Here is a 26,010-nt window from a genome sequence, read left to right as displayed (position 1 = left end):
TTCTGTATGAAATCTGGGCCCTTCTTCAAGCCACGCGGTCTTTCAAACTGTTTCTCTTTTTCGCACGTCAGTGTTATGCGCCTGGATTGTATTCTGATGACATCCTGTCAAGAAATGGTTATGCTTCGCCGATTATTTCAAGGACTCCACGCTTTCGGAGGTTCAAAAGCCTGTCAGAACAAAGGACAACACTGCGTCTAGTCTTTGTAGGGATAGATCACTGACATGTTTGTCTAATGCCAACAGAAAGACAATAAAAAGAACACAAAACGGAACAAAGTTTTGCTTAACGGAGGAAGTACACACACACACACACACACACTCACTAACTCACTCACTCTCTCACACAAACACACACACACACTCATGCAATCACAAACACACACACAAACACACACACACACACACACACACACACACGCACAATGTACAACCTTGTTAAGAGCAGTACAACCAACTCACTTTTGCCCAGGAAGCACTGAAGTTTTTACTATCATGGTTGCATCGTTGTTCCTCAAAACTGTATACCACGAGATGTTGCTGAGAGTGAGCTGCAAAAGGGCAATGCCTCTCGGCGTCACTTTTCTCACCAGCCCACGGGTGACACTAATTTATGCGGTTATCCACGACGCGCAGGTGCTTTATCACATCAGAGAAAGGAGCACCACTGTAAGTCTGTATCCGCAGTGATCCTTTCTGCTCATGCTAAATCTAGTGCTCCTGGATGTGTTTTTTTTCAAGGCTGAGCTCAGCGGAAGAGTGTGAAGTTTTGTTTTTTCACGGCTGAGCGTAGCGAAAGAGTGCAAAAAACGTATTTTTCACTCACAAATATTTTCGTGCATTTCCTCTTGTTCTGCGCAACTCCGTTGAACCTGCCATCGTGGTCTTTGTTTTTCCTCGTGGTAGTTGAAGTTTTCAAGTGCTCCAGTTTTTAGTTTCCTCTCGCAGCCACAACTCATCTTATTATTTTTTTCATATTAGATCTTCAGTGTAATAGTCCAGGAGAAAGAAGCGACATTGCCGTGCACCGTCTATAATGAATCGGTCCAGCCTTCAAAAGGTCCACATCGCCTGATTGGGCCTGCAAACTGATGTACCAGTAACCTGACGTTTTTGGGAGCTGCAGATCGATCTGCGAAAGGCGGAAATAGCTAAAACAAGCTGAGCGTAATCCGCCACACACCAGCAAGTTTGGTACCAGGTGGAGCAGAGTCACCGTTGACAGCTACACAAATCATTGCGTTTCGGAAGACCAGCAAAGATTGTGGAAGTAACATTTAGTTGACAAACAATTGGTCACTCAGTTCCGACATGTCGAGTCGACACCTACCTGTACCGCAACCATACTCCTCAAAGGCTTCAGCGAGTCCTTGAGAGTTTTCCGTGGGCGCAGTGATGAGGTCGAGAGTCTACGGAGTCGGTGATGAGCGCTGTCGATCACAACATCGTGTCCCAAATGGTGGCGAAGCTCCTGGCAGAGGTGACACCGCAGTCACACTGAAGTAGTTGTCTGATATCGTGGCGAAGGGCAACAAGGTCGTAGCTGTCTGTTGACAACACCAACCGGAGTTCACTGGGAGAGCCAGCCAGTTTTCGGACCGCACATGGACCGGAGAGAAAAGATAAGTATCAGTACTTGAGATTGTGGATGTTTTTTGGATAATTTACGAAGTACATAATCATGTAGTTGACACGATCGAAAGGGGTGTACATGCCGTCGTATTCAAGGGAGCAAACAAACGCCCAACCCGTACCGCCCTAGGCCCTACACAGGGTGTATGATCAATGTCACGGGACCATCAGAATGTTATGGATGTGCAGAGCGATGTACATGACTGTATCGTGTTTGTAGAGGCAACCATGAACAACAAGAGTAGTTAGTTTGTCAGTCTGAGTACAAAAATCGGGCAACAATGGGTAAATGTTGTCCAAGTCAAACATCGTGCAAAATGCTAGTAGATTTCCAGCCAGGTGTAATCGGGGTGTACCAGATTTCGACGTCCGCAGCCATCGGGCACACAAGGGGGGACAATTGGCCGGCAGGACGAGACAAATGTTCGTTTGTTTTTTCACGGGTGGGGCCCACCAGACATGGTTCCGGAAGAAATTCACGCAAAAGTTGACTGCTTGCTGACTTCAAACTTGTGTTCCTGAGGTGCCCATCCACCTCACTCACGTCAGATTATTAGTAGTATTATTCACACATTTCTACCGAATGAGTACGCGGCTAAGCAGTACAGGGAGCCAGCATATGTTCTCTCAGCATAAAAGCAAGCAAAGAATCAGGAGTGCATGGGCAATGGAAACAGTTCCAAAGTGCAGCCTGGGATTGTATGAGTGCAAACAAGTACGACAATAGTCATGGGCTATTGCAGCAAGCGACAACAACACAACAGATAATGGGACAGCAACCGCGACGGGGGCGTTTGATGTTGACCAGGGGTGGGAAGCAGTACTGTCCAGGTTTCCCTCGTCCAGAGAGTAAGACTAGGGTTCCCGAACACGCTCAATATAAGTGTACGTTCCAGACGGAGCGATAACTAAAGCGGCAGGTAGCGCGTAGTCCTCACTCAGTCGCTGCAGTCTGCAATGTGGGAGGTGAGGTAACATGATGGCACACTGCACAACTCCACTGTTGTAATGCCAAACCAATTCATAAAGGTAAACCACCACTTTGATTGTGTAAGGTGTGCAAAACACCCCAGTCAGCTGCCAGGCCAAGTCAACTGGGTAAAGTTTTACGTATCTTGATCTCGCCTGTGCATGCCGTCCTTATGTTTTCGGTGTTGAATCTTAATGAAGTATTTATATATGTTTTCCTCTTGCTGTCCTTTCAGTACCAAGCCAGTACCTAGGCCGTGGAACAGACACCGGATCACCCACGACTGAACATGATGCAAGCGATTGGGAACGGGCTTGTGTGGTGTATAAATGGGTAACCCAGCTTGCCATTATTTAGTGTGTATGTGAGTGATGCCGGAGTGAGTAAGAAGCCCGATGGGCAGTGATGACACATGATTGCGTAGGGCTTGATGCCATAATCACGGAGAAGCCCAATGGGCAGTGAGGACACAAGATTGTGTATGGCTTGATGCCATGATGAGGGAGAAGCCCGATGGGCCGTGATGACACATGATTGTGTATGGCTAGATGCCATGATGAGGGGGAGGGAGAAGCCCGATGGGCAGTAATGAGTATGGCTTGGTGCCATGATGAGGGAGAAGCCCGATGGGCAATGATGGCACGTGGTTGTGTATGGCTTAATGCCATGATGAGAGAGAAGCCCGATGGGCAGTGATGACACATGGTTGATGATGTCTGCCGCCACGATGGATAGCTGTGATGTTCCATACTTCAGTAATTCTCCAGGAACTTTGTCCGGCCCACAAGCCTTTCCGTTTTTGATTCGTTTCATCGCTGTTTCCACCTCCGCTGGAGACACTGCCACACTTAGCCGGTGAGGGACTGGCTTCTGGATAGCAGCTGATTGATCTCTACAGAATAGATCCTTGAAGTGCTCCGTGACGTGCTCTGCCTTCTGCTTATCTGAAGCCAAAATGTGGCCATCAGTAAAGCTGACCATGATACTGGATGGCTGAGATCCACTTTTCATGGCCGAAGCAGCAAGGAACATCTGAGCTGAGTCAGGTGCCTGCTCCACCTTCTCTGCCAGTCTGTCGAGGCGTTCATTGGCATCGGCCCGCTGAATAGAACGGATCTTGTGCTGTATCTGGTTCCGCTGCCTCTTTAGCTCTGCCAAGGAGTGGTGACCCGACTCAGCAAGAAGCCGAACCTCCCGCTGCTGCTCCGATAGGCGTGCCACTTCCTGGTTGGGCAGAGTTAACTTCCCGGATGTGGATCTGTGCATATGGCCAACACTGCTCTCTGCCGCTTTCAGGGTGCCATTTACTGCACTGGACCATTTCTGACATGGAGTATTTTTATGAGTTTCTTCTGAGCAAGGGTTGGTATGGCTGATGGAAGCGCTTTCTTTGAGTTTTGCTTTGTAGTCTTGCGTCACCGTGGCGTACGATGAAAGCCTCCGTACAGCCAATGGACCATCGAACCTCTTTGTTTTGGGGTTTGAGCGATAAGCTTTGAACAATCTTTGGAAATTAATGTCCGCGATGACAATTTTATGGTCGCTTGATGTCAGTGTCCCTGCATACGAGCAGGCACGTTTGATAAGGGGCTTGCAGCGAGCCGGTACTGCTATCAAATCAATCATATTGTATACTCTGCTGATTACACCAGCATCTCTGTTTGTGACTGAGCCAGTTCACGTTGTCCTGTAGCTCATGGAATACCGGAAAAGGGTGTTGGCAAGGACAGTTTCCCACGAATTTGCCCTCTGAACTAGCGCCTGGCCGTTGTTATTCCGCACTCCTCTACCGTATAGACCAATGCAAGGTGTCTTGCTGGTGCCGACTTTGCTGTTAAAATCGCCCAAAGAAGACACCAGAGTTCGGCTGTTAGGAGTATTCCATGCTTTAGAGAGGCAGTCGTAGAAATCTTCTCCCAGCGATGGGTTCTTGTCTGCCGACGGGGCTGTGGGTCCATACGCCACAACGAATCTCACATCGACAGAGGCCTCTGAGGAGCTCTTTGCGGGCAGCGAGAAGTCAGCGTAGCCGACTCGGTCCGACAGCTTTTTATGTTTTCTCTGGAATTCGTTGAAATATTTCGACACGGCGAATCTAATTCCCCCGTGGTGACCCGCGTCCTGGCCAGAGCCCACAAGCCTGTATCCGTCGTCGATAGACCTGTCAAACGGCTCTGCAATTTTTAGCTCCTGGAGGCCGCAGACGTCCACTCTGTAGGACAATAGGTCTTTCGCTAGCTGCTGTTTCTTGACATTTGAAGTTAGGCCGCGTACATTGAACGTTGCAATTCTCGCTTTAGCGAGGGTCGGTGAACTACGAGCCAGCATGCTACAGGCTGGCATTTCTCACAAGGATAAGCGTGGACAGAGATAGGTAGAGTAGAAGGATGAAGAAGAGAGATAGGAGAGAGAGAGAGAGAAAAAAAAGAACACTGAGCAGGCAGCCGAACACCAAAATACATATCATCCGTTAAAATGGTGTGCACCTTCCAGACACAGTGCTGTTCCGACAAAATTGTATGATGCAATGGTTCTCTAGCGAGTGATTTACAACGAAGTCACTGTCTGTTAACACATTACATGGGATCATAATGTTATTTGTCCTCCACAGATACAGGATGAGACATGTACAACATGCTTTGTATCATAAAGATGATGTCAACTTTGAATTCTGTCAGGACAGAACCGATGGTTGAGTTGCACATTTTTAGGGGCTATGTACTCTGGATGTACCTAATGTAGAGGTGTCAACGAGTAATAGGGTACCCGTGCTACCCGTACCCGTACTTCTTCCAGAAGCAAAACTTCGTGACTTTTCCACTACTTTTCTCTGCTGTTATTTTGCTCTCTCTCTCTCTGGTTCTGTTAGCGTGAAACACTGACATGACATTTCGGAATCGTAGGAAAGCATGATTCATATTTTGGAGAGCCGACAGTTGTCGCAGAGCAAGGGTGTCGACGCTGCAAACAATGCAAAGAGAATATGTATATTTTTATTTTTCGTCCATCAGGCGCAATGGGAAGAAGAGCACTGCGCTCACTGCTCCTCGTAGCTATTTTTTAGTTCCAAACTTGAGAGAGCGGGACAATGGTACCGAGGAGCAAGAAGAGTGCAAAAATAATAGAAATAGCAGCTAGCGTTTTGAAAGATTCGCCATCCCCGAAACGCCTGTTTGCATGCCAACAAGTCGGGCAAGATGTCAAAACTCCAAAACGCAGAGATGTGACAGTCGTCACTTCGCGCAACAGAGCAATATGAACAATTTCAAAATAGAAGTCGTTCAGCCACTGCAGAGCCCAGACCTCAACGTGGATGATCTCGCCTTTTCTAGCAGCCTCAACGATGTGTCCTTGGTCGCAAAGAAGAAGGCTAGATCTGATCGTGGCAGCCGGGAAGTGCTGGTACCACTATTATATCCCTCGGAGGAAATTTGAAATGTTTGGCGTTGCCTGTATTTGTTGCTTCGGGCATCCTCGAGCCAGAGCGGAGGCGGAAATGCGTACTAGTGCTGCAGCGCTACCGTGGTCTCTGCAGAGATGTTGGGAAGGCATTCAGGTAACAGCGAAGACGATCATGGACATGGAGAAGCTTCTCCATGACATACGACATCGCGTTAATCGACCTGCGACTTGGAACGGTTTCAGCGGTGATGAGTCGAGCGATGGCGACCCAGACTGAGACTCTACTCCCATTAATCGATCCTGTAAATATTTTACATATGTCGATTGAATGTGTTGAAGTGTTTCTCTTCTAAAAGAACACTTTTGTTGAGCTCAGTAACTTCTTGAAAAGTAATGTCAAAAAGTCACGAAGTTTTTGTTTCCGAAGGAAGTAGTAGGGTATCCATTTTTCTCCTGAGAAATCGATCAGGTGGTTGGAGTACAGTGTTATTGCAACGGTGCATGGAAATAGCATGGCTACATGTACATGCTACTACGGAGGATTAGCAAGACGACATTCGCGTTCGCGTTCGCAAACATTTTTCAGTTCGCGAACTGGATTGCGTACTTTCGCATTTTTCGTTCGGAAAAGTAGTCGGAACACGAATCGCGGATTCGTGTCAGGGCAGTCATAAATTTACCACGCTGTAGTGTCTGTACGCAATGTTCGTCGTGTCAACGTCATGCAAGTGCGAATTCTGTCTGCTAAGCCTTCTCATAACGCGAATTCCGTCACTGAGTTCGACTTTGCTTGGAGAGCGAACGCGAACGCGAATTTCATCTTGCTAATCCTCCGTATTGTACAATTTCTATGTAGCGCAAGTGCACACTCACAGTACAAACTGTGTCAAAATACCTGATAGGGTACCCGCACTACCCGGATAAAATACCTGGACCCGTTACCCGACAAAACCCCTACCCGTTGCAGCCCTAAACTAATGCACCGCTAAAAGTTGTTGAAATTAATTACAAGTTGTACATAGTTTGAGAGGTAAAAATTGCTTTGGTGCGACACTGGCAAAGCAGCATTCACTTGGGGGAGGGAGGAGATACTTCTGACTTACCATGATTGTCATGGGAATTCTCGCATTAAAAATACCAACCGTAAAGTATGGCTCCGGCACTTGTTTCAAGAGATCCGGTCTAATCACAGGTTTGGTTGGAGTGCCTATATTCACGGTTTGTCGGATTTGTTCCACATCGTCATCTTCACATGCTCTCACCAGATCTGCGTGAGGCGCATTGGTTGAGTAGTAGTGATCACTGTCCACATTAGCCAAATTTGGTGGTCGATACTTGTCCTCACTCTCCTCTTCAGACGCTGCTTCCATTCCTACAGTACAAACATAAGCACATGGAAAAGCAATGTCTACTTGTACATGGTAAGATTGCAAGGTGTATAGGTAAATACTGGGATTGCATGGTGTGTTGTAGGTAAATACTGGGATTGCATGGTGTATGGGTAAATACTGGGATTGCATGGTGTGTAGGTAAATACTGGGATTGAATGGTGTATAGGTAAATACTGGGATTGCATGGTGGGATTGCATGGTGTGTAGGTAAATACCGGGATTGCATGGTGTATAGGTAAATACTGGGATTGCATGGTGTGTAGGTAAATACTGGGATTGTATGGTGTATAGGTAAATACTGGGATTGCATGTTGTATAGGTAAATACTGGGATTGCATGGTGTATAGGTAAATACTGGGATTGCATGGTGTATAGGTAAATACTGGGATTGCATGGTGTGTAGGTGAATACTGGGATTGCATGGTGCACAGGTAAATACTGTGATTGCATGGTGTGTAGGTAAATACTGGGATTCCATGGTGTGTAGGTGAATACTGGGATTGCATGGTGTGTAGGTAAATACTGGGATTGCATGGTGTATAGGTAAATACTGGGATTGCATGGTGTATAGGTAAATACTGGGATTGCATGGTGTATAGGTAAATACTGGGATTGCATGGTGTATAGGTAAATACTGGGATTGCATGGTGTGTAGGTAAATACTGGGATTGCATGGTGTATAGGTAAATACTGGGATTGCATGGTGTGTAGGTAAATACTGGGATTGCATGGTGTGTAGGTAAATACTGGGATTGCATGGTGTATAGGTAAATACTGGTATTGCATGGTGTATAGGTAAATACTGGGATTGCATGGTGTGATTAATAGTATAAGTGAAGCGGACATTACAAAATGATGAATGAGAATACATGTATCTAAAATGGTTGTTCCTAATCGATTTTCTTGAGACTATCATCAGGGAAAATCGTCTCACAATAGAGGCTATACGGAGAAACAAACTACTTATAGGTTATCGGATAGTGGGAATGCTAGGTGAGGAGTCTCAGTTTTGTGACATTTTCTCAGAAGAGTCTCAGTTTTGTGACATTTTCTTTCTGAATGCATAGATTAGGATTGTGTTTACGGTATAAGGCATTTCTTCGCCTTCTGTCAGCGCTGGCAAGTCCGCCACGTTAGATCCACTCCGCATTACCCACAATCGAATGGCCATGCGGAGGCGGCTGTCAAGGCCATCAAATCTCTCGTGTCCAAGACCACCACCAACGGAGACATTAATGTCGACGCCCTCCGTCGTGGCTTATTGGAATGGCACAACACTCCCCGTAGCTCCGGTCAGAGCCCAGCGCAGGCCCTGTGTGGCCGCCCCTGTCGTCATTCGTGCTTTCCCACCGGACCCGTTTTGCCCCAGCGTGGCAAGATACCGCTGCCGAAATCGACAGTCGTGCCTCTGCCCAGTCTGAAGCAGCCAGTCAGCACTACAACTAGTCTGCCCGTTTTCTGCCTGCCCTCCACCTTGGTTGCCCTGTGGATCTACAAGATCCCCGCAGCAAGTTGTGGAACGCCCGCAGTACCATTGTCGCCATTGGGAGCCACCGTGACTACATGGTCAAGCTTCCCAGTGGCCGAATATACTGGCGAAACCGTAGCTTTCTTCGTCCTGTTGTCTTGCCCGTGAGCACCTACACAGCCGATGCCTGCTACCCCCCCCCCCCCCCCATCACTCAGCTTGCCCCGCCAGTCCGGCGCAGTCAACGAAGCCGCCAACCCCCGTCAAGGCTGAATATTTCGAACACTCGTGACCAAACTTATGATTAGCTGCTTGTGCGTCTTTCTGTCTCTTGTTGAGCTCAGCTATGTTTGTATTCAGTTATCTCTATCTGCTTTGCCGTCCTTTCTAGTTGGTATTAGATGCCTTGGTGTCATCTCAGAAGGGGCGTGAGATACATGTATGTAAATGTAATTGTTATATTTCTATCTCAGAAGGGACGTGATGTATCATGCTAGCTACTCATGTATTGTGCATGTACATCAAGTTGTTATCACCCGTATAACGCATAATGTTACGTTATACGCCTTGCTTCACGTGATTAAGGGGGCTCAGTACTTCTGCGCGCGCATCGAAATCTGGGCATGATTTTATGCAAAATTTCGCGTTTGAAAACATTTTGTCCGCGGCTGGAGAAAGTTTTTTTGCGAGAAATAGTCGTGTTCAAAAGTTTATTTTGCGAGAATTCAAAGAAACTGCAGTCCTTGAACAGTTTGAACGTTTTGTGTTTTCCATTTTGGTTTGCTGGATGTCGGCGATCGATGGAGCTATGGAGCTTCGTGTCAAGTACTTGTAGTTATCAATAGGCACGGCCGTTTTCGTGGGCGCTCAGGAACAAAGCGTGTTCAATCTTCTTCAGGTCGTGTAGTTCTAACTTCCAGCTCAGATATGCCCTTTTCTCAGTCTCGCCTGCCAGTGAAGACAAGTAAACCTGCAAGATTGTCCAGAGCCCAGCTACCAGTGATACATGTATTTAGTCTCAGAACGCAGGTAAGTGACATGCTTCTCTCAAGTTCAAGTGCATCCACTTGAGTGGCACTTGGAACGATATCTATTTTTTCTTTTCCAGTCGCCAGATAAAAATATTACTGACGACTGTGAGAGAAAAACTGGTCTTGTACCTGCAGTACCTGGAGATAGTGGAGTCAGAGTGTAGTGTCTGCAAGTAGAGACTTGATCTCTGTGAGTAATGAGTGTGGTCTGGAACAGCCAGTAGGAACAGCACAGCGACATGCCAGTGAAGTGTTCTATGTGTGGGCAGGAGAATTTGGTCAGACATGTGAGTCTCATGCTGGATGGAGTGGAAAGCATGGATCCTATGAACTCTAAGGCTGCACTGGGTGAGTTCTGACCTGTGCCTGTGTTTCTCAGGAGAAGGCTGTGGGTTCAAGGTAGTATGGCTGTGCTTGTATCATTGAACTATGACAGGAATCTGTATATATTATAAAACTGAATATTGAAATATTGGCAATATGCCTTGTAGAACAACTTGAGCAGAGACAGTCACAGACACGTAATATTATGCATGGTCAAGTTGCCACATTTTCATGAGCTCGGCCTTGACCTAGACTGTAAATGCAGCATAAAAGTGTTATGCATGTTGTGAAGAACTGCAATATTACCCAGGCAAGGCAAGGCAAGGAATGTCAACTGAAATCATGAATCACAGCAGTACACATTGCAGCACTAGTCAGGCTTCTGTCACAGTCTCAGCAAACAAGCTGGAGTGGGCGTTTCGCTGCAACATGGGTGTTTGTAGAAGTCTAAATATTCTTCAACAACAACAACGTTATATATCATGCCTACAGGTACAATCATCTGGTGTTGGCATTTGAGAGGAATCAGGGAACTGGCATCCTTGGATTATTGCACGAACCGGGTGGCGATGGGCGTGTGCTAGTCACAACGAGTTCTGCTATTGCAAAACGCATAACACATCATCTAGCATCTGGAAGACCCAACACCAACACCCCTATTTTACACACTGCTCCAGACCGCACAAGTACTCCAGCAGCTGCAGGAGGTGCAGCATCGTCCCCACTTTCTACCACTCGTGATGATGCTGCAGTTATCTGCTCAAACATTCACGTTGTGCTGCACACTGGAGGCGCGAACCCACAATACCAACAGTGGCTGCTAGCCATCGCATCCAGCAGTAACCAAGCAACTCAAGTTGCTCATTGACAGCGTTATACTTATAATCCGTTGTTTTGTACATTTGATATACCCATGCATGTATGTATGTATGTACATTATATTATGTATGTACATCACAATATACAACAAAGATGTGAATAACACAATTCAGTTGTGACTGTTGCATGTGGTATTGTCTGGGATTGGTCTATAGCAAATGCTTCTCGCCCTACATAGTCAAAGTGAAGCTTGAATGAAGTCGATACACTCATTTTGGCAACAATGCTGAATCTGACTTTCAAGCTGAATATGCAAAATCCGTCACAAATTTTGTTTCTCACGGAGAAACGAGATGGTAGACATAAAAATCTATTTTTGTAGAGCCTTCCTATGGCCTTGAAGAGCAGATAATGACCATAAAATGGACCATGTTATTGTCTCGATTCTCCACTATTCAAACAAGTCTAAAGTCCGGTCTGCTGAAATACGCGTTTTGCCAAATCACATTCTGGGCTACCTTGGCCTCTCACAGTGGTCTGGGCATATGTTGTGGACATTTTCCAAAGAAGACAGTATTGTAGGCCCCTCCATACCCACTTTCAGGATTTTTGAAGTATTACCAACTGGAATTTTACGCCTTTAGTGAGAAATCATTGAATTTTTGCCGAAAAACATAGGTACAATAACACCCCCATAGCTGGGGAACCACATAATAAACCTATCCTTGAAATAGCCCAGACCAGTTCTCTAGGTGTCTGGCCATCTGAAAACACACAGTTCAGATCGATTTACCATAATGTTTTTTGCTCCCTCTTCGGGGTTGAGCCCCCTTAAGTCATGTCTCTATTGGACGTAATGTGTTCTTTTCCTTGCTCTTCTTCCTCACTTGAGAATGTAAATAATTAGTGTCTATTATCTTGTCACCAAACTAGTACCTGTTGTCTTGTATTAGTGGTGTGCATGAGAACATAACATGGCGCAGTGAAGTTTCGTGCTTGTGTTTTTCTTGTCCGTGGTGCATCCCGCTTGTGTTCGCACAAGGCCTGCAGGTTCAATTAAAATTTTATTTAATTCTCTAGTCGTGACCGTCTTTCGAAATGTCAGATGCAGCTGCACCAAGTGTGCCGAGCGCAGATATCGCTGCTCTTGCCGATCTCCTCAAAAAGCAGATGGAGGCAGCCAATGAACGAGAGAAGCGTCTTGATGTGAGCCCGAGCGCGCTAAAACATGACCACAGCTTTTTTTGAAAAAGTCGAGATAATCGCGATTTGAATTCCGCGGCAAAAAAATACGAAGTGCAGTGCAACGCGAGTCGCTGTTGTTGTTCTCCTCGGTCGACTGGACTGTTCCGGATGCAAGTAAGTTTATTTGTTTGAGTTTGTATTCCACGTTGCGCTGAGTCGCCTAAAACTTATCGTCATCAATGTATCGACAGAAGAGCCTAGTAGTAGTAATGTACTGCGGAGCGGAAGAAGACGACATCATCGCACTCCATGCGCAGGATAAAATATTTTGAGGATTCGGGTCGGAAACAGAAGGAAGACGATGATGGCTACAGCGACGAGTCATTTGAGGACGACACTTTCATCGAGCGTAAAAAGAATTGATGCTGGTAGTCCCACGATCTGCAGTGACGAGGAATTCTACTCTGATGACAACCTGGCAAGCGACTGGCATCGACACTGACTTGGGAGGTGAGTCGGCCGATGATTTGGCCAGAATGGACACCGCTGCACATATCCGGGACAATGCCAGTATTGGTTGCAAGTGCAAAAACAATCAATGGACTCTGCTGCTCCCTCAACTTGCTCAAGTCGATAATTTGAGTACCCTTATGCGGAACATCGCTAGCATGAGCAGTATGCAGCGAAAGCAGTGCTCTCTGGCGAGCGGAGAAAACCGTGTGCAGATGGGCTTTGGTGTGGGGAATATGAGTGCGACATCTAGTATGTTGAGGAACTGGAAGACTGTGTGCAGCAGTGTATACTGTATATCTGAAAGTACAGGTGGAGTGTGATGGAGAGGACGTGGAGTGCCAACTTCTTTGGCCAGCTACAGATGTTGACCGTGTTTTCGCTGGCGGTTCTCCAGTGGTGCTCCAAACAGGAGGTATTTCGGACACCCAGCTCAGCTGCTTATAGACAATTTGGATGTGGCTGAGTACCTGTCAGCTCATGCTATAAGACCCTGGACAGAGGAATTGACCCGGAAAGGATGAACCAAGGGGCATATTAATTGTGTGCGAAAATGACAATCCCATTGCTGTACATAGAATTTCGCCATTTCAACAGTGCTGCATATAATACCATTGTACCAACACTTAGACATGTCCCATTAATCCAAAACATTCAGACAGTGGACATTAGGTGTGTTAGATCATTTTTAAACAAAAAACTGAAAATCGAATTTTTGGTCTGTGGTCATATTTTAGCGTGCTCTGGCTCATGTAATTATCACTGGTCTTACTCAACAGAGTCAGCCTCGCTCGTCGCCAGCGCCGCCAGCTCCAAAGCTTGTTGCGGCGGAGCGACCCATGCTGCTGTCCTCCGCGTCCCTGTCAGAGGTTGCTGCCTAGCAGGAACTGTGGGAAGACTTTTCTCGGTGCCAGCACCTGACAGCACAGTCAAAGGAAACCAGGGTATCTGCCATCCGTCAATGCCTTGATGAAGACCTCAGGCGTTTTATCAGGGAGGGCACCATTGTCATCGTGACCAATCCTGACGCGTGTGACGACTTGGAGGCGGTCAAGCAGTTTCTTCGCCGACAAAGAAACCCAACACTTGACCGTATTGAATTTTATAAGCGCACACAACAGAAAGGGGAATTGTTTGACGGGTTCCACACTTCCCTGAAGGAGTTGTTTAACACGTGTGATTTTGTGGAACACGAGCTCTGTTCTGCCTCTTCGTCACATGCCTGTTCTACGTGCAAGGCTAATCTCGCGCGGGTCCACGCGGACATGATGCGAGACCGCATTGTGATCGGTATCCTGGACGATACCACCCGTCACAAACTGTTGTCTACCTCCGACCTGCCATTGGAGGTGACAGTCAAGGTGTGTCGTACAGAAGAGGCAGCCACACAGACCAGCCACCACATCCCTACCGCCGACCAAGTCAATGCTGCCAGGAAGTCGTCTTATGAGCGCGAAGTCAGCTTTACAGCCCCCAGTTGAGGGGAAGCATACTTCTGCTCGTGATAAGTGCCGTAACTGCGAACCCACAGCGCACACGAAATCGCCGTGTCCAGCGATCAACAAAGTGTGCCTCAACTGTAATGGAATGGGTCACTTCCGGGCAATGTGCCACAGGCCTGCCAAGAAGCCGGACAATTCGTCCAAGATCGCACACTTGTGACTCAAACGAGCATCTCTATTGGACGACGCAACAGTTTCCGTTGCTACCCAGCTTGTGACCGAGCCAGAGCCCGTTGCTCTTAGTTGGCTCCCGGATACTGGTAGCGACGCTCATGCCATCGGCACTCAACACCTTGACCAGTAAGGCGGATTTGTCGAGAACCTGCTTGACGACGTCGACGATGTTCGTACCGGAGATGGTGCCAGTCTCACCCCTGTTGGCAAGATTTCCGCGTATCTTAGTTGTGGACCAAACCAGCACACGTCCACCATTCATGTTTATGATGGTTTGACTGATGCCCTCCTATCTTGTTCATCCATGCTTGTCCTGGGATACTTGCCGTCCGGTTGGCCGAAGCAAATCGCAGCAGTCCAACAGGTGGTCCCACCGGTTGTTCCCAATGCACCTGCGGACAAGGTTGTGTCCAAAGCCACCGACTCAGAGACGATGAGAGCCGAACTCCTAGCTGAATTCGCTGACGTCTTTGATGACTCTGTGATGCTTGGTGGATCTATGGAAATTAGAGTGCGAGCTGATGCTAAGCCTGTCGCTGCATATCATGCCCGCCATATCCCGCATGCGTACCGTGACCAGGCAAAGTTCCAGCTGGATGACATGGTCCGGGATGCCATCAACGAGGAGGTCACCGAACCCAGTACGTGGTGTCACCCAATTGTCATCGTGGACAAGAAGGGGACAAACGAGAAGAGGCTCACCGTTGATTTCAAAAAGCTCAACGACCAAGTCGAACGCCCTGCTCACCCCGCACCAAGCCCTTGTGACTCTGTGTCCAGCATTGGCAACGCAAGGTATATCACCAAGCTAGACGCCCGCCACGGCTATTGGCAAGTTACTCTGAGCGAGGCCTCCCATCCGTTGACCACGTTCATGACACATTGGGGTCGGTACAGGTACCTACGCAACCCACAATGATTGGTCTCTGCCGGAGACGAGTTTAATCGCTGCACAGACGCCGCGTTCGCTCATAGCTCCCAGTTCCAGAAGGTCGTTGATGACTGCCTCATCTACGATAATGACCTACCCACCCACCGATCTCACGTCCGGGATGTCCTGCTCTGCCCCCTGGAGAATGGCATTACTCTGAGCGCCAAGAAGTTTGTGTTCGGCATGCCAGCCGTGGAGTTCTGTGGTTACCGCATCAGTGCTGACGGCTGGACCGTCGATGATGCCAAGGTCAAAGCTATCAGCCAGTTTCCAGCTCCCAGCAACCGCACTGATCTCCGATCGTTTATGGGTCTTATCAACCAGTGTGGTGAGTTCACGCCGCACTCGTCTGAGCACGTCGCCCCATTGCGCCCATTGCTCAAGACGTCCAACGAGTTGTATGGGACTCAGTTCACATAGACGCAGTCAACGCTGCCAAGGCTGAGCTGTTGTCACCATCAACGCTGTCATTCTTCCAAAGTGACCAGCCACTCTGCCTAGAGACCGATGCATCTGCTTTGCATGGCCTTGGCTACGTTCTGCGGCAGTTGCAAGATGGCAATTGGCGCATTCTCCAGTGTGGCAGTCGATTTCTGTCGGATCCAGAATCCCGGCATGCTGTCATCGAACTGGAGCTCCTAGCTGTCGTCTGGGCGGTGAAGAAATGTTCTCTCTACCTTCCCGGTACATTGTTTGAGGTTATCACCGACCACCGGCCCCTCACACCAATCATCAACTCGTACTCCCTCGATCCGATTGAGAATCCCCGGCTCCAACGCCTGGTCATGAATCTTTGTCCATACCAGCTGCATGCCACTTGGCGTAAGGGTACTGACAACGCTTTCGCCGACACGCTGTCCGGCAATCCGGTGGATGATCCCACCCCTGACGATGAGCTCGGTGAACACTCAGCCCTTCGTACTCCTGCCATACGCGCTTGCATTCGGAAAGACACCGAAGGCCAGATTGCCAATCTCCAGTTTGCCGAATTCCAAGAAGCCGCTCAAGCTGACTCGGATTATCAGGCACTCCTCACCACCGTCCGGAATGGATTTCCCGACGACAAACGCGACTTATGTCCTGCTGCCCAGCCATATTGGACAGTTTGTCATTAATCTTACAGCCAACCAGGACCTGGTACTGAAAGGTCCTCGCATTGTGGTCTCGCGTTCCCTCAGGCGTAGTGTGCTTGACGATTTGCATGCTGCTCATCAAGGTCTCAACCGTACCAAGGCTCGTGCTCGCCAGGTGGTGTATTGGCCCCAGCTGTCCAACGACATTGACTACATCGTTCGCAGCTGCGCTGAATGCCGTCACCACGCACCTTCCCAGGCGAAGGAACTTCTGCTGGCAACTGAGAATCGTTGTCCTGCCCTCCTGTTTGAGAGCACCAGCGCGGATCTGTTCGAATGACAAGGCTACCAGTTCCTGGTATACGTGGACCGCAAGACCGGCTGGCCCTGTGTTGCCAAGATAGGACGCACCACCACCTCCGCTGACGTAGTCCGTGTGTTCCTAGGCTGGTCCGCGGATCTCGGTGTCCCAGCTGTCCTGAAGACTGATGGTGGTCCGCAATTCACAGCGCAGCGTTTCTCCGCCTTCTGTCAGCATTGGCAAGTCCGCCACGTCAGATCCACTCCGCATTACCCACAATCGAATGGCCATGCGGAGGCGGCTGTCAAGGCCATCAAATCTCTCGTGTCCAAGACCACCACCAACGGAGGCATTAATGTCGACGCTTTCTGTCGTGGCTTATTGGAATGGCGTAACACTCCCCGTAGCTCCGGTCAGAGCCCAGGGCAGGCCCTGTTTGGCCGCCCTCTGTCGTCATTCGTGCTTGCCCACCGGACCCGTTTTGCCCCAGGGTGGCAAGAAACCGCTGACGAAATCGACAGTCGTGCCTTTGCCCAGTCTGAAGCAGCCAGTCAGCACTACAACCAGTCTGCCCGTTCTCTGCCTGCCCTCCACCTTGGTTGCCCTGTGGATCTACAAGATCCCCGCAGCAAGTGGAAAGTCTAAGCCTCGCCCAAATAGTGAAAAAAAGCCAAAGCAGCAGGCAGAACACGTGAGAACGCACACTGAACCCCGTACCCGTAGCGCTGCCACACCGTGGCACGCAGGCAAGACGGTGCCCTCAGTGGACACGGAAACGGAGTACAATGTCATGTACTCTGACGCAGAGGGTACTTAACTCCTGCCAGTCAAGAACTCCAAGCCTGTGTTCAGCACCATCACGGACGACTCTTGGAAGTTGGACTCTGCAGGACCACCCAAGACCAAGCGCTCTGTTGCCTATATGGGCAACATCTCCCCAGATTGCACAGAGGACCGCCTGAAACAGTTCATCATGGACAGAAGCGAACAGGCAATGTCAGGCTATTCCATTCCCGTGCATACCTGCAGTGTACATGTAGGAGAGAGTGGACGATTATCAGCGAGAGTCACTGTAGATGCCACCTCCATGCCTATTGTCACCACCCCCAACTTCTGGCCTGGACCTTTGTACTGCCGACCGTGGCGCTTCTCCAAAAACTCTGGCGGAAACCGCAGCAGCAACAGCGAAATCAGCAGCAGCAGCAACTACAACAGCAGCAGCGACAACAGCAGCAGCAGCAGCAACAGCAGTAGCAGCGACAACAGAAGCAACAGCAGCAACAGCAGCAGCAGCGACAACAGCAGCAGCAGCACCGCAGAATCTTCCGCACCACAGGCAAATACCACTGGCCACGCAAGCAGTGCAGATGAAAGGGACAGTGAGGATGGAAGCTCTGCCGATGCAGGTACCTCGAGTCGAACTCCAGGGATGAAAGCTCGCTCCCACCAGCGAGATTCACCACCTGCAGACCAAGCAGCCAAGTACTCTGTCTCAGTTGGCAATGCGTTTGCACCCCTAAGCCGGTAATGACCAACAAAACCCTGAAACTGTTCGTAACAAATGCCTTTGGGCTAATGAGTAAGTTAGATGAATTCCGCCATGTGCTCAATGCTGAATCCCCAGATGTTGCCATAGTAACAGAGTCTAAGCTGTCAGAGGCTGTGACTCAAGCAGAGTTGACACTTCCTGGCTACTACCAGCCTCTGAGACGCGATCGAAACCGCCATGGTGGCGGGGTGGCAGTTTGGGTGAAGGCCACACTAGCCATGAACGAACTGGATACCATTGATGTCTTCGGCCAGGAGCTAGTATGGCTAAACGTCAAACTGTCAACTGGCCGGCCTGTGGCTATATGTGCTGCATACCGTCCTGGAACGTGCTCAGACACAGACACCAGCATCTTCGACGTGATCTGCAGGGGCCTCACCTCCGCAGCCTGCCGCAACTCTGCTGTGATAGTTGCTGGAGACTTCAATGTACATAACCAAGAGTGGCTCCACAGTAGCAGAACAACTAGAGCCGGCGAGCATGCAGAGGACATGTGCTACATGCACGGTCTTGAGCAGCTAGTCGACCAACCAACGCGTGGCCGCAACACACTGGACCTGATTAGGTCCGACCTACCCGTAGAATCATTGGCTACTGTCTTGCCACCTCTTGGCAAATCTGACCATGCCTGTATACTTGCTGACTTCCAGATCCGTGCATCACGCGAGCCTCTCATATCAAGAACAGTATGGAGGTATCAGCATGCTGATTGGACCAGGCTCCGTCACTTCTTCAGAACCACCAATTGGGCAGCTATTGCCCGTACTGATCCAGACCTGTCATGCACTGGCATCTCAGACAGGATCCTTGAGGGTATGAAGAGATTCATCCCCTCTAAAATTCTGAAAACCCGAGCATCAGATCCTCCATGGTGGACCCCTGAGTGCACTGCTGCCACAGTGAGGAAACGACGTGCATGGAGGTGCCTGAGAGACGACCAGTCTGACGACGATCGGCAGTCAGCCTACCAAGATGCACGGCTCTCAACGATTGCCTGTCTCAAAACTGCCAAGAGTGCTTTCATGGCGAAACTGAGACAGAAAATGACCTCAAAGCAGCTGCCACCCGGCGACTGGTGGCGCAACGTCAAGCGTGCCTCTGGCAATGGGCGTAGTCAATCTGTTCCGACATTACGTGATCCCGATGGATGTGAGTACACAGCCAGCGCAGACAAAGCAGAATGTATGGCCCGCTATTTTGCAAGCAAATGCAGTCTTGGACAAGATGACCTGTCAGCCCCATTCCCATATGTCAGACCTCGAACTGACCAGGCTCTTTTGGACGTCCGTTTCCGCGTCGCTGCTGTTGAACGCACCCTTCGCCAGCTCAACCCATCAAAGGCAACCGGGCCGGATAGGATATCTGCACGAGTGTTGAACGCCTGCTCTGCTGAACTGGCGCAACCGCTTTCCATACTGTTTACCCAATGCTTCCAAACTGGGATACAGCCCAAGACATGGAAGATTGCCAACATAGTCCCTATATTCAAACGGAAATCAAAGTCTCTACCCTCCAATTACCGTCCAGTTTCGCTCTTGTGTATTCTGTCCAAGGTGATGGAGACAATCATCAGCAGAACAATCACAAGCTTCCTCGAGTCGAACAACGTCTTCTCCACCAGACAGTTTGGATTTCGCCATGGTCATAGTGCAGCCGACCTCCTTACCAGCCTCCACCACCAGTGGCTGCATACAGCCGGGGAGAAAGGCGCAGCACGCATACTCGCCATTGACATTGCCGGTGCGTTTAATCGCCTATCACACCCCGGTGTGCTACACAAGTCCGACGTATACGGCCTGCGTGGGCAACTGCACCAGTGGCTCAGCAGCTACCTCAGTGAACGCTACCTTCAAGTGGTCATTTGTGGCCAGACATCCTCAAGGCTCCCAATTCAGGCTGGAGTCCCCCAGGGCAGTATTCTGGGTCCGACTCTCTTCCTCATGTACGTGAACGACTGCGAGGACCACGTACCAGCCGGTGCTGACCTAGCCTCGTTCGCAAACGACACTACGCTGTATGCCAACATCACCCCCACCACCCAAGAAGATACCACCCAAGCCCTCCAGCTAGCAGTCAACAACATCTCCCGCTGGGGTCAAGAATGGAAAATAAAATTTGGACCAGCCAAATCCCAGGCACTGACCGTCAGTTTCCACCTCACCCAATGGGACATGCCACCGATCAACTTCAACGGATCAAATGTGACGGAACAGGAGGAGCTCAAAATCTTGGGCATCAGTTTCGATGGTCAGCTTACCTTCCGGCGCCACCTTCGTACCGTAGCCCACCGGGCAACACAGCGACTTGGTGCTTTGCGTAAGGCTTTCCACCTCCTAGACGTGCCCGGTCGCATCCAAGCCTACAATGCTTTTGTGCGCCCAGTGATGGAGTACTGCCCTATTGTCTGGATGGGAGCGACCCCATCCCATCTTGCAAGACTCGACCGTGTGCAAGCCCGGGCCATCCGTGCCATCGCCCCAATGTGTTGGCTGCCGAGTCTTGCTCTTCGTCGGATGGTTGCAGCACTTTGCCTCCTGTACAAGATGCATTGTCCGGATGCGCATCCCCTTCTACAGAGGATGCTGCCACCCAAGTAGCCCCAACACCGAACAGTCCACTCCACCCGTAGTACATTCCAGAGATGTAATGCTCATGCACACCAACTGGCCAATGAACTCCCAGTCCGTTCCCGAAACAACCTGTGTCGAGCCTACCCTCACGCAGTTGTTCCCGTCTGGAACCAGCTGCCCGCCGGAGTCTTCTCTGGTCCTTTCTGCACCAAGAAATTGCAACACTTCAAAGTTGCAGCCAACCGCTATTTGAAGACCAACGACTGGTCGTGAGCACATGACCATCTCTGATCATCAGCATCATATCTGCCTCACCCCATGACTTCCAAATTCCGCTCCACATACTATTCCCAATAACGTCTGTTCTTCTTTTCTCTCCTACTTTTCCTAGCACTGTCTGTCTTATCATTCCCCTCCTTCTAATGTACTGTCTCTCCTCCTAACATTTCGTATCATGTACCTGTCACTCCTTTCATTTTTCTTCTTTTTTTTTGGTGCGTTTTATGTCCCCAAGACGTCGAGACCTCAGGTCGGCTGAGAGCAAAAAGCCTCACCATCACTATGCTCCCACTATGCAATTTTTTGTCTTTGCCTGTGAGCTGTGATCATTGTAAAAAAATTTAAAAAAAACAAAAAACGCCCGCGGTACCATTGTCGCCATTGGGAGCCACCGCGACTACATGGTCAAGCTTCCCAGTGGCCGAATATACTGGCGAAACCGTCACTTTCTTCGTTCTGTTGTCTTGCCCGTAGCACCTGCACAGCCGATGCCTGCTACCCCCCCCCCCCCATCACTCAGCCTGCCCCGCCAGTCCGGCGCAGTCAGCGAAGCCGCCAACCCCCGTCTAGGCTGAATATTTCGAACACTCGTGACCAAACTTTAGATTAGCTGCCTGTGCGTCTTTCTGTCTCTTGTTGAGCTCAGCTATGTTTGTATTCAGTTATCTCTTTCTTCTTTGCCGTCCTTTCTAGTTGGTATTAGATGCCTTGTTGTCATCTCAGAAGGGGCGTGAGATACATGTATGTAAATGTAATTGTTATATTTCTATCTCAGAAGGGACGTGATGTATCATGCTAGCTACTCATGTATTGTGCATGTACTTCAAGTTGTTATCACCCGTATAGCGCGTATTGTTACGTTATACGCCTTGCTTCATGTGAATTTACGTCATGTCTCTGTTGGACGCATGCACGCATCTGTTGCGAATTTATGTTACGACCATGAGTTACTCATGTTGTTGTATTTGGTTCTTGTCTGGTGGAGTCCAGTGTCTGATGTCATATATGGTCTAAGTGTACGCGCGAGTATGGGGTGATGTGTGACGTTTATGGTATGTGGTGCATGCAAGAGTACGCGTTGTCAGAGTGTGAGGATGTGCTTCCGTCTGTGTGAGAGTGACTGTCAAGTGAATGCTGTACATGCGCAGTGCTAGTTTGGTCTGGGAATGAGAGTCGTGTGTGATTCGTCCGTGGTCTGGTTGTCTTGGTCTTAGTCATGTGTTCTGTACGTATTAGTCCCTGATTGGTCGTCACGATTTGTCCTCGCAGACCTCGGTTTATTACTGCTTGTTCTGTGTTGTTTTCTTTGAGTCTTTTCCCGGGTGTCTTTTCCCGTCGTCGTTTTCTGTCTAGTCTTTTCGTCTTTCTCCTCCTGTGCCCTTTCCGTTTGTATAAGAAGTCAGAAACTCCACCAAGTTGTTTGAGCTGTTGTGTGACAGGGGCCAGGGGGGAAGGCAATACCATTTCCACCACACATCCATATTCTGGATTGATGTGTTCTTCTCCTTGCTCTTCTTCCTCACTTGAGAATGTAAATAATTAGTTTCCATTATCTTGTCACCAAACTAGTTCCTGTTGTCTAGTAGTAGTGGTGTGCATGAGAACATAACAGCCCATAGACACTCTGGCTTTCACTCGCTCACATACAGCGCAGTTGCACACTGGAACACCCTCTCTGCTGAATACCGTCTCGCCGACTACACCGCTATCTTTGTCACAAGCAACACCTAGGGTCTAGTCCCTATTCACTAGATCCCCGATCTTTGCTGGCTATGTGTTTCGGGCAACATTACCAACGCAGGCAAAGACCAGCACGTCGATGGATAATTTTGTTGCTAAAATCTCTGCTTAATTATAGGTTTCAAGTATTTGCATGACATCCTGCTGGTTTGTCTCCTCCTTTGCCTTCTTTGCCTTTTATTTGTATTCTTTTATCTGTTTTACTGCTGTGGTTGGCTTTCACCCTTGTCTCAGTTTTACTGGCTGTCCTCATGATGTGCCATGAGATAATGATATAAATACATAAATAAATACATAGTCGGCAACAACTAAAGTGCTGTCAATCACAGAAATTAGACCCACTTCTTTGACACAGTGTCCCGTTGTGCGGGCACCGCAGCACGCTGAAGCAGACAGCAGAGGTCGACTGCGAATTACTAAACGGAGATATATTTCAGGAATGGCCAAGGCCCACGCAAAGCAGTGAAGGAAAACAGAAGCCAGAAGCAAAACGAAACACAAATGGGAAACGCTGATGAGCTAGAGGCACCGGGAAGGCGTAGCAAGGAGAGCAAGGATGGTATGAGACTGACTGGCGGTGAAGATGAGTTGGTTGATGATGCGGCGGATGATGACGAGGCGGATAATGACGAGGCGGATAATGACGAAGCGGATGATGAGGAGGCGGATGAGGATGAGGACAATAACGAAGAGGCGGATGGCAATGAGACGGCTGGTGGTGATGGCGATAAAACGGATGATGAGGAGTCAAGTGGCAGGGAAGGTGGTGGAGCTGATGAGGGTGAGGTTCGTAAGAAGTCAGCTGTGTACTAGCTTTTGTTATCTCGTACCGATTATTTGAGTGTGTGTGGCGATTCCAATTTCTCTGTACTGTGTCATGCCCGTTATCTCCAGTAGTTGAAGGTCCTTGAAGCTGTTTGTCTTCGTATGCACAAGCCTGATCTGTGTAAGCAAATTTTCATGTTGCGTGGTGATGTCTGCGGCATTCATACCTTTCATACATGTAGATAATTTTAATTAAACTTTTATTTCCATGTAGATAGTTCAGACATCTTTGTCTTTTGTCTTGCACTAAGATGGCGAAGCTCGTGACCACACAGCCCGCCAATGAACATGACAGCCAGACTACTCCAGACATGAACACAGGAAACCAGTACACATGCACATGAGTGCACAGTCTATTTATTGCAACACCGCAAAGCACAGTTAAGAGTGTCGAGCCATTTATAGTCCAGCAGCCAGGCCCTGAAAATACCTCTAGAAAATGACTTTCGTTCCCACTTCTTCCGCACAACCTTTTGACTATGCAAAGTTGAAGAGAAGGATTCCCGGGCATCGACTGCACTGTTCATTGCCTTCACAAGTGAATGCATTGACTAGTAAAACAGACTTTTTTCGTCCAAATCGGCCATTGCTTCTTTCACCTCAAGCTCACTGTGTGTGTGTGGGGGGGGGGGGGGGGGGTAGTAGTTTTACGACTCTCGGCGGCACCACATGGTGGGATTTCCCCATTATGATATATATATATATTTTTTTTTACTTGAAACCACGCACCCAATTCGTGAAAGAAGGAAGAAGCAGGAAATGACAAAACAACAGACTAACAAGCCATTGACTGAACGGGGCTGCAAATGCAACGCAGCGGTGGTAATGGGGTGCTGCAGGCTCCGCCGACCAATGGTCTCGGCATCCGCGCCTACTTCACGCATCAGAAAATCGGGAGAAGAAGAGAAACAAAAAAGATTGAAGAAATATATAGCGAACAGTATAGTGTTAGAGAGAGGAGAGAGAGAGAGAGAGAGAGAGAGAGAGAGAGAGAGAGAGAGAGAGAGAGAGAGAGAGAGAGAGAGAGAGAGAGAGAGAGAGAGAGAGAGAGAGAGAGAGAGAGAGAGAGAGAGAGAGAGAGAGAGAGAGAGAGAGAGAGAGAGAGAGAGAGAGAGAGAGAGAGAGAGAGAGAGAGAGAGAGAGAGAGAGAGAGAGAGAGAGAGAGAGAGAGAGAGAGAGAGAGAGAGAGAGAGAGAGAGAGAGAGAGAGAGAGAGAGAGAGAGAGAGAGAGAGAGAGGGAGAGAGGTAAGTTACATTTATAAAGACAGGTAAGTCTAACAAATGAGGACTGAGACCTCTACAACAGGGTTTTTACGCCTGAAAGCAGGTGCATGATTTAACAAGCAGGTTATCAGTCTAGATTTTATGCGCAGATGGAGAAAAAGCGCAGAATTTTTGTAATGAGATGAAAAGCAGAAATAATAAGAAATAATAAGAAAAGATGAAATGAAAGCCTGCTCACAACCCCGCCCAGCCTTGCGAACTGGGTATGGTGAATTAAGAACCCGGTTCAACGCTCGAGCAAGCGCTCTCCACTCAAGGTGTTCACAGCAACTGATAGGAACTCATATGGGGAAATTATAGAAAAGAAATAATAAGATAAAGAGAATAAATTTCAACGCACCTCAATAAACGGAGCCCCACATACAGTACCTCAGAAAAGTGGATCTTCCGACCAGTGTTTTTGTTGACGCCGCAACCAGATGATGTAGCTGCTTCGCAGAGACGTCTTACTGCACAAATTACAAATAAATTTTATTCTTCGATTAGAAAATCCAAGCGCTTTCAGAGCCCTCCGAAGAGAGTCCGGGATGAAACCACGCACACCTACCTCAACCGAAAAAAGAAACGACCTGCCACCCGTTTGCTCGGCATTGATCGGCCAGATCCGCATACCGCCTGTCCTTCCGCGAGTTACTGACACTGAATCTGTCTTCAGCACAAACTGTCAACTCCATCCAGAATACAATCCTACGACTCGTAGAGTACAGAACTATATCTGGTCTTAGGGTGGTAAGTGCAACACAGCTAGGGAAAGAAATCTTTGCACTAACTGAGTCGACAAGAAGTTTCCAGTCTGAGGCCGCTGACAGGAGATCAGTCGTAACCAACTCGTAACCAACTTTCGTCTGGGCTGAACGCGAACTGGCTTCTCTCCCGCCTTGCAAAACGAGATGAAGTCAAGCTCATTTGAATTTTCGGTTTGTACGGTGTTGCAGCAGTGCGGATTCGAATCTCCTCACGCATGTTCCTGACGATGACCCCGAGTACGTTGTCGTGCCTCCAGGTGTAACGTCCCTGGTCCAGCGCTACGCGACAAGCGCCAAGCACGTG

General features: G+C 48.8%; 1 protein-coding gene across 1 annotated transcript in view; it reads right to left on the bottom strand.

The window, feature by feature from the left end:
• Positions 1-26,010, bottom strand: part of LOC135826984 (uncharacterized) — a 178,033-nt gene that overhangs the window by 135,495 nt on the left and 16,528 nt on the right. Inside the window, exon 3 of the mRNA XM_065339506.1 lies at positions 7,108-7,376. Within this exon, the coding sequence (XP_065195578.1) occupies positions 7,108-7,376 (269 nt within the window). The remainder of the gene's footprint in view (positions 1-7,107; positions 7,377-26,010) is intronic.

This window comes from Sycon ciliatum, chromosome 11, assembly GCF_964019385.1.
Source record: "Sycon ciliatum chromosome 11, ocSycCili1.1, whole genome shotgun sequence".
Classification (NCBI taxonomy): domain Eukaryota; kingdom Metazoa; phylum Porifera; class Calcarea; order Leucosolenida; family Sycettidae; genus Sycon; species Sycon ciliatum.
Note: the sequence above shows the minus strand (reverse complement) of the source record. Positions and strands in the feature narration are given on the sequence as shown.